Source organism: Anoplolepis gracilipes, chromosome 12 (assembly GCF_047496725.1).
Source record: "Anoplolepis gracilipes chromosome 12, ASM4749672v1, whole genome shotgun sequence".
NCBI classification, from domain to species: Eukaryota; Metazoa; Arthropoda; class Insecta; order Hymenoptera; family Formicidae; genus Anoplolepis; species Anoplolepis gracilipes.
The window spans coordinates 5,659,266-5,674,370 of NC_132981.1; the positions used below are offsets into that span (position 1 = coordinate 5,659,266).

At 30.9% G+C, this 15,105-nt stretch overlaps 2 protein-coding genes across 4 annotated transcripts in view; both read right to left on the reverse strand.

The window, feature by feature from the left end:
* LOC140671537 (tachykinin-like peptides receptor 99D) overlaps positions 1-2,394 on the reverse strand; it is an 83,342-nt gene extending 80,948 nt beyond the window's left edge. For all 3 annotated transcript variants that reach the window (XM_072902880.1, XM_072902879.1, XM_072902877.1), the window contains exon 1: positions 2,214-2,394. The gene's annotated coding sequence lies outside the window, so the exon portion shown is untranslated. The remainder of the gene's footprint in view (positions 1-2,213) is intronic.
* A 6,965-nt stretch (positions 2,395-9,359) lies between these two features.
* Sply (Sphingosine-1-phosphate lyase) lies at positions 9,360-12,719 on the reverse strand. Its single transcript, XM_072903479.1, has 9 exons — positions 12,421-12,719; positions 12,146-12,295; positions 11,828-12,043; positions 11,542-11,750; positions 11,193-11,429; positions 10,907-11,116; positions 10,582-10,820; positions 10,228-10,495; positions 9,360-10,146 (listed from the first exon to the last, which is right to left on the reverse strand). Exons 2-9 carry the CDS (start codon positions 12,288-12,290, stop codon positions 10,033-10,035), a joined length of 1,638 nt encoding a protein of 545 aa, XP_072759580.1. The 5' UTR covers positions 12,291-12,295; positions 12,421-12,719; the 3' UTR covers positions 9,360-10,032.
* Positions 12,720-15,105: the final 2,386 nt, after the last annotated feature.

Here is a 15,105-nt window from a genome sequence, read left to right on the forward strand (position 1 = left end):
TATGTCCTACTGGAATTAATACGATATCACGTACATATGGTAATATCGTGAGATATCTGCGCTACTTTTACTTATTCGACAAAAATCGTGCATGCAAACTGATGCTTCATTTCTAAAGCTCCTCTCGAAATACACGCGCGTGCGATGTAAATAAGGTTTTTACAGTCAAATATCAGTGCATGCCGTGTATTTTAAAAGGATGCAATCAAGTAGAGCGATACGCGGTACTTAATCTACAAGACACTAATTTCCGAAAGTAGAGTTTTCTCGCCATGCAATAGCAACGATAATACCCTTTCAAACACTGTTCATTCTTTTTTTCAGAGATTATAGTGTATAGGAACTTAGTACGAAATGTTCGTAACGATGCCGTGAATTTCTATCTATTTTAACACGCCATCGAATACGTTATTTCGGAAAAGTTGTTCACTAGTCGATTTAATCCAATTTTATGCGCACGTATAAAGTTTGCTTTTTTATATTTCCAAAACAAATAACGATTGACGTAAATCGATATCCTTTGTTACACAGAGCGATGTTACATCAATATGAGGATGATAATGAAACCAAATAAATTTCGGATACACACACATGTATGTATACGTATACACGTGGCTTTGCATTTTTTTATATCAGTAATTATTGCAAATTTTTTCAAAGTTTATAGGGGCGTATCCTCCGCACATGTTTGGCAAGCGATTAAATACATCACCCCTTCGGACGGAATGCGTTATTAAATACTTGTAACGCGTGCGCTTGAGTGCCGATCATAAATTGCGCAATTATCGGCCGGAGCGATTGCCTCGCGCTCTCAAAATTCGCGCTCAACTGCTGTCACGCGCTGTCAACTTTCATTAGATATAAAATCGTGCGTTGAGTTTCTCGGTCGCATAATTTCTCGCGGCTCGGTTTCAAACGGCAAACAATGCCAGCACGAAACATAGAATATTTTTCATATCGGGCTCATTTTATCTCGGGCGTATTTATTCTCATTAATCGCAAGGTCGCATTACGCGATAGAAGCTATCTTGTATATACGATGATTGTTCTATTCACGAAAGCATTGAGATCTTTTTATAGTTTTATAATTTGATAAATTAAAATGGATAGAAATTCGCGCGCCGCTCTCTCACTTACTCCGTTGAAAAAGGAAATAAAAATTCTTCGGGTACTCTAATATTTTTTTACAGCAATTTGTCATTAGTTCGAATTGTAAGGTAAAGTTTTCGAACTAATAGCCGAGCACGCGATGGTGCATTAAGAACTTTCGGCATGCTAATGTAGCATTAACGATCGACCGATCTTTGTTTAAAACGTGCGGGGTTTGTTGAGTACTTCTTTTTTTTTTTTTTTTTGCAAAAAATAAAACATTAAGAAAGTACCGTTCATGTACAAGTAATTACTAAACAAGTCGAAAGATTGTTTTGAATTTGACTCTAATTTTCATTTCATGCTTTTCTTTTTTTCCTCACTTCTTTATTCAATTCAAAATAAAATTCATTAGCTGAAACTTTTATTTTTATGATATTTGAATCATATAAAGTTGTTTAATTCGCGTACAACTGTTTTGTTTCCCTAAATTTTCTCACATCTCAAGTCATGTAAGACAAACAAATTCTGTACAAACTTCCGACGGGGTGAGTAAATTCTTGTTTTTACTTCAAAGTAGTAATGAAAGTATAAAATAAAACTATTGAAAGTATAAAATAAAAGATCCTGCATCTTGAAAGTGATAACACTCGTTATTTCTCATATAATTCGCGATTTTCTGGCAAGAGTCATATTGGGAAGTTCCACGCGCGAAGTATATTACTTCCGGAAAGACATTTATTACGAAAAGCGTTGCTTACATCCTCGCCATTAGAGAAGAAAGATAATATATAGAGATAATAATATTGCCCGTATATACGTGTGTATATAAAAATAAAACTTAGTAAAAGACCATCCTTTTTTCGTGCATTATTTCCTTATTACACCCTCGACGCAACGTTTAATGCTACCGATATTTTCTCTCTCTTTTTCTTGGAACGATAAAAGCATCATCTTTAAAAAATTAAATATTTCGCTCCATTAATAACAGCTAAATTACAAGCAAAAGGGGGAGAGGGTGAAATTTGTCCAGGCGCGGCCGATCTCTCGATTGACCTTTTCCACTTTGCACTCTCGGATCGCAGGGGTAGAACGTGACACTTGAAAAGAATTTTCAAACTCACCGAGAACCAAACTATCGAAGGGTGACGGGTCCCCCCCCCCCCTATATCCTTGAAAGTATCCCTTGCACCCGTCGTTTGTTCGTGCGTGCGCATGTATACGTACGTTGTACACACACACACGGACGGTGCGGCGTATGGGCAAGCGGGATTTTAAGGGTTGGACGATCGCAACGGGTCGCGCGCCTCCACGATACTGGCCGGCCGCGGCGTCTCGCTCTCGCGGCACTCGCCTCGCGACGCCGGCACAGCCAGAGCGCGTACTCCAGACGCCGACCTATCGCGGCCCATCGCCCGAACCCGGGTCCACCGCCGAAGGTGATTCGCGTCACGACGAGGCTTCTCGATATGGAAAAGCGTGCAGTACCATAATCCGCGATCGAGAGCATTTTTCTTTGAAGTTCCTGAACTGAGATATTTTAGCGCGTGTAAATATAATTGAGACTGATTTATAAAATTTAAAAAGTTTTTCTGAGGTTTTACATTGAAATATCATTGCTCGCGTAAATGTGACATAATAAAATGTTACACTAATCGTATTTTAATTTTTAAGAAAATCTTCTAGAATTTAAATATTTCTGATTTTGCGCTCTCCTTGAATGACCGATTAAAACGAGTACTACTAACAATCCGGAGCGCTCAAGTTAATTAATCAAACTGCAGATTCAAATATTGAAGATTGCGAATTACGGAAAGATTATATTTGCTTAATATTTTCATGGCTGATTAATATTTTAATTGTACATTTTATGAAAGGTAATTTAAAGATTTATATTTCTCGACATGCTGACATGAAAATAATAATTCTGAAATAATGAAACTGATTATAATATTTTACATAAAACATGAACATTTAAGAGTAGATTTATACTCGTTAAAATAAATTGCTCTTTTTATTACATTAAAAAATTTGAACACTTATGAGAGAAATTCCATGACGATTTGCGTTGAAATACAAAACATAATTTTTTTAAATGAAATATACACCGAAAAAATCATATTCTCATTTTAAGAATATACCACTTATTTTTAGAATATCTTCCTCTAAAATAGACGCCAAGAGGATTTTCTTAACTAAAGACAGAAATCCTCTAAAAAGTAGAAAAGTATTAGATATTCTTAATATGTAAGAATATATACACTTCTAGTTTGAGGCTTTCGTGGCCATTAGAATTAGAATCTAAACTGGGGACTTCCGGAAGGATGCCGCGTGATTAAACAGCGTAATGCACGCAATGACGTTTCGCAAACGTTGCAGTTTGCATTTTCAGGGCTAAGAGCCCCGATATTGAGCTCTCTTGGGTTGGGGTTCTTATATCTTGCGAGAGGTTTTTCTATCTACAGAAAAAATATACCGTTATGCCCTCTAGTGGTGTGAGCGCAAATAGGGTTTGTATGATACAATTTAAGAATATTTTCTTTATTTCATATACTATTCTTAACAAAAGATCATTAGAGGAATATTCTGAATTGTTTAGAATATTTTATTGGAGGAAAGCATTAGAAGGAATTCTTCTAAAATAGAGAATACAATTTTTTCGGTGTACATATGATTATACAAAAATAAATTAAACTTTTTACTCATTGTCACACGCAATTTTTGTACATAAAGTCTAATCCTTTTATATTAATTTTTGTCTGCTTTTTGCGTTATACAACATATTGCATATAACTACACCTATTTATATTAATATAATAGGATCGACTTATTGTTAAAAGAATTATCATCGCTTTTGAAATCCCAGCTTTGATAAAAATGGTAAAATTATAAAAATGTCGAAATCTTCCACGCGTTGAGATATTTCTAAATTATTATATATTGTATAATTTTATTTGCTCAAAAAACGTACTTTAATTAACAACTTTGATACAAGTTTTTTAGAAACATTTTATTCTTAAAACTCTGAAACCGAACATATAGCGTATATCGAAACAAGTTGATGTCTAAATGATGCAGATAAATTAAAAAATTTGAAAATTTTTTCTCTCATTGTGAAACATTATTATATTTGTAATGTGACATACGTTCTGAGCAAGTTGTTTTGAATGAAATCAATTAAAAAACGCATAATACTGATAAAAACAATCCAGAATGCTTGTATTAAATAATCAAACTGTGAATTTAAATATTGAATATTGTATAAATTAAATAAAAATTTTATTTATTTAACACTTTTATTGCCGATTAATATTTGCTGATTTATTGTACATTTTTAAATGCATTTATTTTTTGTTTATAATTCTTTTAAAATATTTTAATATGTACATTTAAAAATATATTTTTTATATTCTTTCTATATTTTAGTAGCCTCATAAAGTAGCCAAAAATAAATCAGCCTTTGGCAGATACTAATCCTTGATTATTTTTGCGTAAGAAATCGAAGGCGCCGAATTGGTAGCGAAAGTGTTAACCTTTAAACTATCTACAGGCCATTCGCTGCGCAATGTTGATTCTATAACGAGTTGTTTGATTGCTTACAACAATCCCATTCATATGCATTAAAGCCGTACTATATGATGGTTTTATAACTTTCCCCCTCTCCTGCCTACTACTCAATTTTACGACGAAATTCAATCTCGAGTTTGTCGATTGAACGTAGGCGTTTTATTCGCTTTTCGGCCACTGTGGAATATCAATCTTTTAGTCAACAATTTTTTATCCATCGAAGTTGTTTTGCGCCGGAATTTATATAGAGATGTGCAACAAAATAAAACCATTCTCCTTATCGTACTTTGAGATAAATGATATATTTCTTAATGCTACATTATAATTCAGTGAAATAATATATAGCTTTTAATTTATCATCTAGGTAACTGTTTCGTTTCGCTATTTGAACAATGTTTGGGAAACTTCCTATGATTAATGTTGTAAAATTTCATTAAAATTACAAACTTTATAAATGTTTATTTTCGAACTTAATATTTCAACCTGCAGAACATAGATAAGACATTTAGAGACGTTAAGAGACGTGTCATAATTTTATCAACAGCTCGCACTTTTTTAGAAAAAAAAAATTGAGAGAGAGTGACATACTATTTTTAGACGTTCGCCTATTCCAGAAAAGATGGCGGACTACAGCTCAATACCATGATGCGAGACAGAATATATTTTCTGAATCTTTTACGTACGAGAAAAAGATAAAATTTTTTTTTTAAATAGACGATAAATGTATTTTAACGTATCTCTGTAAAAGCTTATTAAATTCCAAAATGGATTTGAAATTTTAAAATGGATTTCGAATTTAATAACTCTTTCAGATGACGTTACAGTCATTGCATAAGATTCGTCGCACTGATCGTTTTTTCCGTATAACGGACTGAATTTCAATCACGATAAAATTCGGCGTAGATTTCGGCGAAATAAAAACCGCGATGCGCACAAATCGATGGTAATTGCGCACGTTTATGACGAGTTATTATTTTACGAAATAGCACAGCTTTTCATATATAGCTCTGTAATTTTGATATACTGCTTGCATAACAGGAAACGAGGAAGATATATGAGAATAGAACTATGTATAATATATTGCAACTTGTTTTTTTTTTTTTTTTTTTTTTTTTTTACGGATTAGATTAAAGGATACAATACTCTTTTGTATAGTAAAAAATTTGACAAATATTACCTTAAGAAATTCTTACAATATTTTACACGTATATGTATATTATGCACATATACAATATGTAGACGCATATATATATATGTATATATGTGCGTCTGTAAATCTTTTTAGAATACATTGTAATGAAATTATGCAACTGATTTTATTTCCGTTGAATATTACATTGTCGTCGTACCATGTTGCAGAACGTACGACAGTATTTAATGATCCATTATCTAATAGAAACAATAGAGCCGACCATGTAGCTTTTATCTCATCATGTTACTACTAAGCGCAATTTTCGTCACCGGACATTTAACATTAAATAAGGTTTCAAATATACTTTTAATATAATTTTCAGAGATGTTTAATTAGAGTTAATATTTTTCCTCCATTTTCTTATATATTGCCAAAATTTTTAAAAATCTAAAAAGCTTCTGTCTAGTCTCATCGATCCTATCATATCTCTTTAATCCATTGATTTTATCGGGTAATAAAAGAAGTTTTTCTAACGATGAGAAAAAAGCACACTTTAAAAGTATCGGACATTTATATCTCTCTATTTTATTTAGATCAAAATATTCTAAAATATTAATAACCATAATGAGAAGAAAAAAGAGAGAGAGAGAAAAATATCACATTCAATGTGTATTTAAAATATGCAGTGAAAGGAATAAAAGAAACATTCATATTTCTTTTTCTCTCTCTTTCTCTCTCCTCTCATTCCTGGTATTATTTTACATATTTCGTATTTTTATGTTACATGTAACGCTATAAATATATAACATCCATATTTTTTTTTAATTTTTTTTTTAACTTAAATGACAGATCACATGTGACGAGACATGTCGTGCTATATGTCGTGTGTCTGTGATATTTTTTTCGTAGTTCCAGTCGTATGCTCTAATTACACGGATAATCGAATTGGCGAAGAAAAAAAAATACGACCGAGATTAATACCGGTCGCGACGCGTCGCAAACTCAATGATTGGAATATTTTCAATTACTTATGCATACAGCACTTTCAATTGTCGCTTTGACCGAATGAACGTTCAGCCAATTACGAGTGGGTACGATATGGAAATGACGCGACGCGCGAGCGCACACTTCACACAAGGAAAATTTAAAAAAAAATTAGGACAAGTAGAGATACATGAATGGCCATTCATCCTTTCCACTAAATCCATTTAATGTATATAATATATATCGCTGACATTTAATATTAAAAAAAACTGTTATTCAATAAAATTAATAGATATATATTATTTTCTGAAACACGCCAGAGAATTTCATTGAAAATTATCGAGTTTTGTCTCGTATTTGAGAATCATTGGCTAAATCCCGGAATATCCTGGAATTCCGGAATATATCGCGTAATAATCGCTAGGAAATGGCTGCAAGCACATGTACAAACACACATGATTCACTCGATCGACTGTTTACTAGTCGTGTAATTTATGCGCAATTTCATTTGAAAAAACTGCATCCTTGTTAAGCCGTTACGATTTGATCTGGCATAATTAATACGCTTACATATACCTATCGCCGTAATGCGGCTTGTTAGTTCCGCGTATTTAATTCTTCTCATTTTTGTTTCGATATTCTTGCTTCTTTAATTATATCTCTTTATGAAGAGAAGATAAATGAAACTGAAACTGAACTAAATTTCAACTAATTAATTTGAATAATTATGAGAAGAGCCCTTCGGGATCGTTAACGAAGATAAACGGTGTAACAATCATAAGTCAACTCCAAACTGAACAGTACAAGATTACATTCGATTTTTCAAGTCTTTTTGACTAAAACGTCAATTGTATTCGTCTCATGTTTGTTGATGTAGTGATTTTTAAAGAATCGCCAAATTGTAGAAAACTTTCATACATTTTTATACTGCCTCGTGCAAAATTAACGAAAATACATAAAAAGGTAAAATTAATGCTTCCATGAATTTGTTAAAAAATGTGTATAAAAACAAAGCAAGAAGTTTTTAGACGAGTATTTTTACGTAAAACTCGTTTTAATTGAATTAATTGCAGGCTCCATTATTCGAGTCATCCGTTTCCGATTTTGTGAGAATCGTACACGCGCAACTGAAAAATACTTTATCACCGTCATTACTGTTATCCTCGATATGATATACGAGCTTCCCGTAATATGAGTTTTCTCTTCTCTTATTTTGCGTCCGGACATAGTTACATATAAATATCGGTATCATTTCGGATTGTTTGGACGTCAGAAAGAGAGGCGTTAGTCCGACTTTATTAAGGGATAGTCATTATTTCGGGGTGAAATAGAGCCGTGAGGATTGCATATTTGTCACTTATGTAATATAACCCATGTGAAAAATATCATCTAACAGAAGAAGGACACACATCAAAATAACTCGATTCGCTTTTCATTACTATAATATTGTTATATTGAAGAGAATGTCAAAAGCCAATAAATAACTCGTTTATTTATTAGTCTTTATAATTTTTTGGTCTTTCGGTTTGTATTTTACATATATGTACATACAATATAATTACTTTTGACAAATTTAAATTCAAATACGCTGTGTATTGATGCTAACGTCATTATGACATATCCTGCAATTCGTTTTCGAATTAATACAATGGCAATTTCCACGCATACGGTACATTTAACACTGCGCTTGACCAATTGCTCCGGAAATGTGTAATCAAATTTTATTTTATCTAGAAAACGTGAGAATACTCAATATACACATATAAATTATTGCGATATTCGATGAGATCGTGTCGGCATTTGGCCTCATAACTATTTTCATGCATACGATAAAATATTTCTCATGCCAGTCGAAGTATATTGATATCCCTCAAGTATGCTCTCGGTGGAGAAAACCGACGTGGCGTTTCGCTTATTCCCTAACTAGGGTCACGAGAAAATATATTAAATTTATAAAAATGCGATATAGGCTTAATAATAATTTACTTAAGGTATTCAAGAAATGAAAAATAAATTGATACATGAGAAAGCAAATAAGTGATATTAATTTTCTCAATTTATATATACATATATATATATATATATATATATATATATATATATATATATATATATATATATAGCAGTATTGTAAGGACAAAATGGCTTTCTATCAAATTTTTATATTATATATTAAAAAATTCAAAAAGAAAATATAATTTTATAATAAAATCCTATATCTTTGTTATATATATATATTTAATGGATTCTTTAAAGCTGAGAATGATTTGACTGCACTCTATTCTCTCCTTGTGTCTTTCACTATTCTTTCAATGTGATTACGCATAAAATAGTTTTAAAACAGTCGCAATTTTCTTAATGCAATCGAATTAAAGAAGTAAATCAGCAGAAAATGCAATTTAGATAGAAAAGTAGATTAATAGAGATGTGAATACTTTAAGATGAAATTGCAAAGGGATTTGGCGGAAATAGTTTAAAAAAAATTAAAAAAACAAGATTTTAACGTATGTCGAAATGAAAAACATTTAGCATCGAATATGATGAAAAGTAGACGTAGACCTATAGGAAAGAAAATAAATAGCATTAATTTGAAAAACTATACGTGTTATTTATTCTGGAATAAAAATCAAATACTTATATAAAATATTTTTTTCTTCACATAATTTAAATATACCGATACCACATATACATAACATATATGCAAAAATATCAACAAAATATGACAATACATTACATATCTTTTGTATTATATATTAATTAAAGTATACATATAAAACACATGATTTTATCGAATAATAATATATAGTTTCGAGAATTTCTGCCATCAGCCTCTTTTCCCATGAAATCTGCTTTATAGTAACTTTGAGCAATTATTTATATTTTCTTACATGAAATAATTACGAGGTACATGTGATCAGTCTTTAATAGATTTTAGAATTTAATCTATATAAATCTATAGAAACACATGAAATAACTCGAGGATAAGAATATTTATCTTCTTCTTTTAAGAATGATTGTACTATACAGTATTTTTTCGATTTATTATGTAATATATTCTACAATATATAAAATAATATCTCTTTCTCTGACTGTTCTTTTATATTGTGATAAAAATATTTGCTTGCGTGTTTTTTTTTTTATTACCACTGGAAGAATTATAAAAAATATTTTTGAATTTTCTTTCTTAATCAGATAAGGAAAGTATGTGTTTTATATTTTCATTGCAATAATATATAACAGTTATCAATATTCTTATAAGATTATTGACATGTTTCACTTTCTTTGGTATAATACATGGAATCCAAAAAACATTTTGTAAAATCACCGACCACGCTTCTATCTGGAATGCTTTGACTCATTCCGTACATTGCCAACTGAAAAATATTACACATTATCAGCATTTCATAAAAAAAAATCTTGTTGCTAAATTTTATTAAATTTTTTAAAAATATTACCTTTCCTTCTGTCAAAGTATTTCGATTTTCCAAAATTGTACTCAGTTCGGACTTGACGTCCTTTAAGAATTGATCAGCTAATCCTGGTTGAGTGTGCATATGCGTAATACATATGTGCACACCGCAAGGGAATTGTAGCGTGTTCAAGTTCCAGCCTTTGACGCTGAGAGCTTCCGATAGTCGATAAATGTGAAATTCGTTAGAACCTATTGCAATGACAGATGTGGCTGGTGTACCAAACACGAAAATGCCATCCATTTCTCTCAAACTATAATCAAAATTTAAAATAATCAATGTACATGTAATACTTGATGCCTTTAATAAATCTTGGATACTTTCGTTCAATATACATACTTTCGTTCAATATATTTTGTAGTTTCTATAATTTTCTTGGTAGATTCCACATAGTCATTGTATCCAAAATACATTAATGTAGCCCAACAAGAGGCGATAATGCCACCAGCTCGAGAACCATTTATCGTTGGAGAACCATAAATACCACCAGGCCAATCCGTCGTTATCGTATATTGATAATGTCGATACATTTTTTTTCGATATAAAATTATCGAAGATCCTTTTGGCGCATATCCATACTAAAAAAATCATCACATATGATTCTTGTGTGTTTTAACTTCTGTTTTTTAATTGTTGCTCAATAATATAAAACTAACAAATATACCTTGTGAGTATCAACTGATAAGCTTGCAACACCAGGTAGTCTAAAGTCAGATGGTGGTAAATTATAGCCAGCATCAGACATAAAACAAGTAAGAAAACCACCCAAACAAGCATCTACGTGAACAGGAATATTGTACTTCACACCTAATTCAGCAATTGCTTCAATGTTATCCATTGTTCCGTAAGGAAAGTTAGGTGCAGAACCTACCAACTATCAGAAATATATAAACTAGCATAAATATAATTTGTAAAATAAGCTTGTATAATTATACCATGTTGTGCCTTACCATTATGGTATTTTTTGTAATTGCTTTTCTCATAGCTTGGATAGAAACTGCATAACTCTGAGGATCGAGAGATACAGCACGTATTTTTATGTTTAAATACTGTGCAGCTTTGTCAAATGCTGCATGAGCAGTGACTGGCATCACTATTTCTGGCTTCTTGATGCCTTTAACCTCACGAGCATAATCTCTAAATGTTTTACATGCTAATAAAATCGATTCTGTGCCACCTGTAGTCATCTAAAAATATTAATGAAAAATTACATTATATCTATACATTTTTTTCTTCCCTTTTTTTTCTCTAATCTATACGATTTTTGCAATTTTAAAAATAATAGGAAAAGCTACTTGCAGTTCCACAAGTTTCTTCATCTCCATGGAACAAGTGGCAGGCTATTCTAACTACCTCCGCTTCCATTTTACAAATACCAGGAAATACATCTGGATGCAATGGATTAGTATACGATGCAATTGTATATACATCTCCCATTAGCTGTTTAAGTTCATTATTAACTCTGTAAACTGCACCAGACACACGACCTGCTTGCCAATCAAAATCACCTAGAAAAAAATTAAGAAAAAAATTAAATTGAAGTACTGCATCAAAAAGACACATTGAAAAGGTTTGTTTGTCTTACCTAAGTGAACAAACTGTCTTACTAAATTTAATATTTCTTCATTATTTAGTCCGTTTTTTGGAAGATGCACAATAAATGAAGCTTCTTTGAGTCTGTGCACAACATCGTTTTCAAAGGTTTCATTAATCTTAACTAGTTCTCCATTTATTTTGTCACGAATAGAAGGGATATAACGAGCTAGTTTGAACAGCTGTTTCTTTCCACGTTCCAAAAGACCTACAATATATATATCAAAATATGTAATAAATTTTGTAAAACTAATGTTAACGCAAAATATATGTTTTTATATATATCTACTTAATATTTTGTAATAATTACTTTTATCTTGACAGAAGATGAAATTCCACAACCACACTGTAGCGAGAGTAGCTGTACTTGTCATAGTTACTATTTGCCAAGGTTCCTTATTTTTAAATACATCATTTACAATTCCTGGTATAGCATTCACGTAGAGGAGACGCATTTTTCCTTAAGAAAAAAAAAGTAATTTGTATTCTATTAAAATTATATTAATGTATGTAACTATGTACACTTAGAGATCCTCAAGTAACTTGATCTATATATATATATATATATATATATATCATGCTTACGTGTTGAATGTATGTACACTATAAAACCTATCAATGATTCAGACTTTTATGAGGATTAGAATGAAAGTAAACGCCGTGAATGACTCGAAAATGAAATCACTTGAATAATTTTATCGTATAAACGGTTATTTAGATCGCAATTGGTTATTATTAGTACCAAGATTTCTTTATTAATTAAGTAGAATGACTCGACACTATTCACATTCTCAAGAACACGTATGACATTGATCAACAAGGATAACGATAATCTAACTAATCTTGACAATCAAACAGCTCACAAGATACTGATGATAGTATCTGGTCTCTGGTGGAAAGAGACTCTAGTTTTATCTGCTAACGCCCTCTCGAAAATATAATCGAAAACAGTTTCTTTATATAGAAATATTAGTGTGATGATAACACCTTTCAAAACATGATTATATATATATATATATATATATATATATATATATATATATATATATATATATAAAAGAAAAAAATGTGAAAAGGTTATAGTGATTAACGAGATATTGTAAAAGATACCGAACATAAATTTCATAAACACGTGGTCTCGTGTCTCATGACATTTCAAAGAAAGATAAATTTATGATATATAGCATATGTATATGCGAGGTTGAGTTTATCTTGCATTAGTTTTTATCTACGGATCTTTTCATGAACATATTTTCGTCAAAAAAAAAAAGAGAATTATTATTTTTATTAAAAATTGGACAAAATACATAATAGTTCAATAAATAAAAAGAAAGAAAAAAAATAAACATTTCTTATAATTCTTTTACACTGAACACGATCCCGGTTTCATCAACATTAATTATTAATTATATGTTATTATTGTACATTTCAGCCCTTTTAAAAGAAATTTGTTGCATCATTATAGTTAATGAAATATTCATATTAAATATCTATTGTGGAAAAATTACGAATTAGATATCATTGAAGATTAACCAAATATTTTTCAATTATGTTTATTCAATTTTTTAATATGAAAATTATTTAATATGAATGTAATGTCGCAAAATTGAAAAATTAAAACTAGTAGAATAAATGTGGCAGATATTAAACATTTATATTTCTGCAACAATGTAATACACGCAGCATTTATCCTTTTATGTATAATATATATATTTTTATATACTTACATCTTTTATTTTTTTAATTCTCATTCAACGACTTTAAAATAATCTTAAGATTCAATTAACATAATCTAATTCTCAACTTTTTCGTAATAAACGCTATAATTATGAAAATTCTATTAATCATAATCGACAAAACAAATTTCTTTTGAGGGCGAAAGGTCTTAACAAAATATCTTGTATTGTTTGCAAAAAAGTTTCTCTAACATTATACACCATATATATACTATGCTATAACATGATAAAATTCATTAAAATAATTTTTTTGCAATTTTAATCATAAATTTTTTAATTGTAAAATGTTAATGAAAAAATTTGAAAGTCAGAATCGTATTCGGCATTAAAAAATTATAAGAAGTGATCATCCTCCTATTTTGTATTCGAACAAAAAGTTATTTTTTCTCGAATTCTTATTTAGACAATGTGATGGATATAGAGAAATTTAATCATCAGCAGAGGAAGCATTAAATCATATGTATATCTACGTTTTACGCGTAGTATTTCCTTTTTTATTTACAAATAGTCTCGCGATAATGTATTCAGTAACAAAATTACATTGCACATATACAGAATTATCGTTATAGCACTAAGGCAAGAACTGAATTAATAATATACGTCATCCGTACGAGAAAAATCGTGTTTCCAATTAGATACAATGAATAAAATCGTCTTTCTCCTTATGATATATTCAGTCGTAAAATTTACATATAGCGTTTCTTTTTTTCCTTAAGCACGATTTTTTGTAACACTATCATTGAGATAAGGAGAGAAACGAAGCATCAAACGTAAAGGTTAATATATTAAGAATTAATTTGAGCTAGGCCGAACATTTTGGAGGTCAGTCACGTGTTGTTAAGTACGCCTGTCGTGAACGATGAATGAAATAAATCAGAAATCGCAGCAGAGATCTATTTTGCGCAATTACTGAATGTGAATTCTGATCTTTTCTTACATTCTTGGAAAATGCATGGCCTAAATGTGCAAATATATGTGAAATACGTGTGAGAATATAACAAGCTTTTCATATGCGGGGGCTTTCGAGTTATGTATTATGTCGTGTAATCTGATGATGAGGCTTGATGTCGAGTATTAATCTCGTTTGTTTAAATAGGCGGTTTCGGTCAAATGCAAATGTAGGCACTCTATTTTTACCGGCGTTGAAGCGTCGCGCGATCTCCTACGAAATACGCTCAAAGTTCTCGAAGATTACAAAAGAGAAGTATAACGCGTATTTTATTTTACTTTATGTGTACGGATAATCACAGCATCGATATTATTTGACTAGAAAATCGTCTTCGCGTTATATCAATATCTTATACAAGGATCTTCGAATTTTTGTCGCGTTGGTAGCATCTTTATATACGAATAACTGATATTATATGCGGAAAATCATAAATGTGCAATTTTCGCACATATTTCAACTCGCATGAAAATGCTACTCGCGTGACAATTTGAATACACCATTTTTGGGGAGGCCTTAAAACACACAATGATGTAACATTATGTCCGTTTGCTCCGCGTGACTTAAATCCGCTTTGCTCGGCTGAGC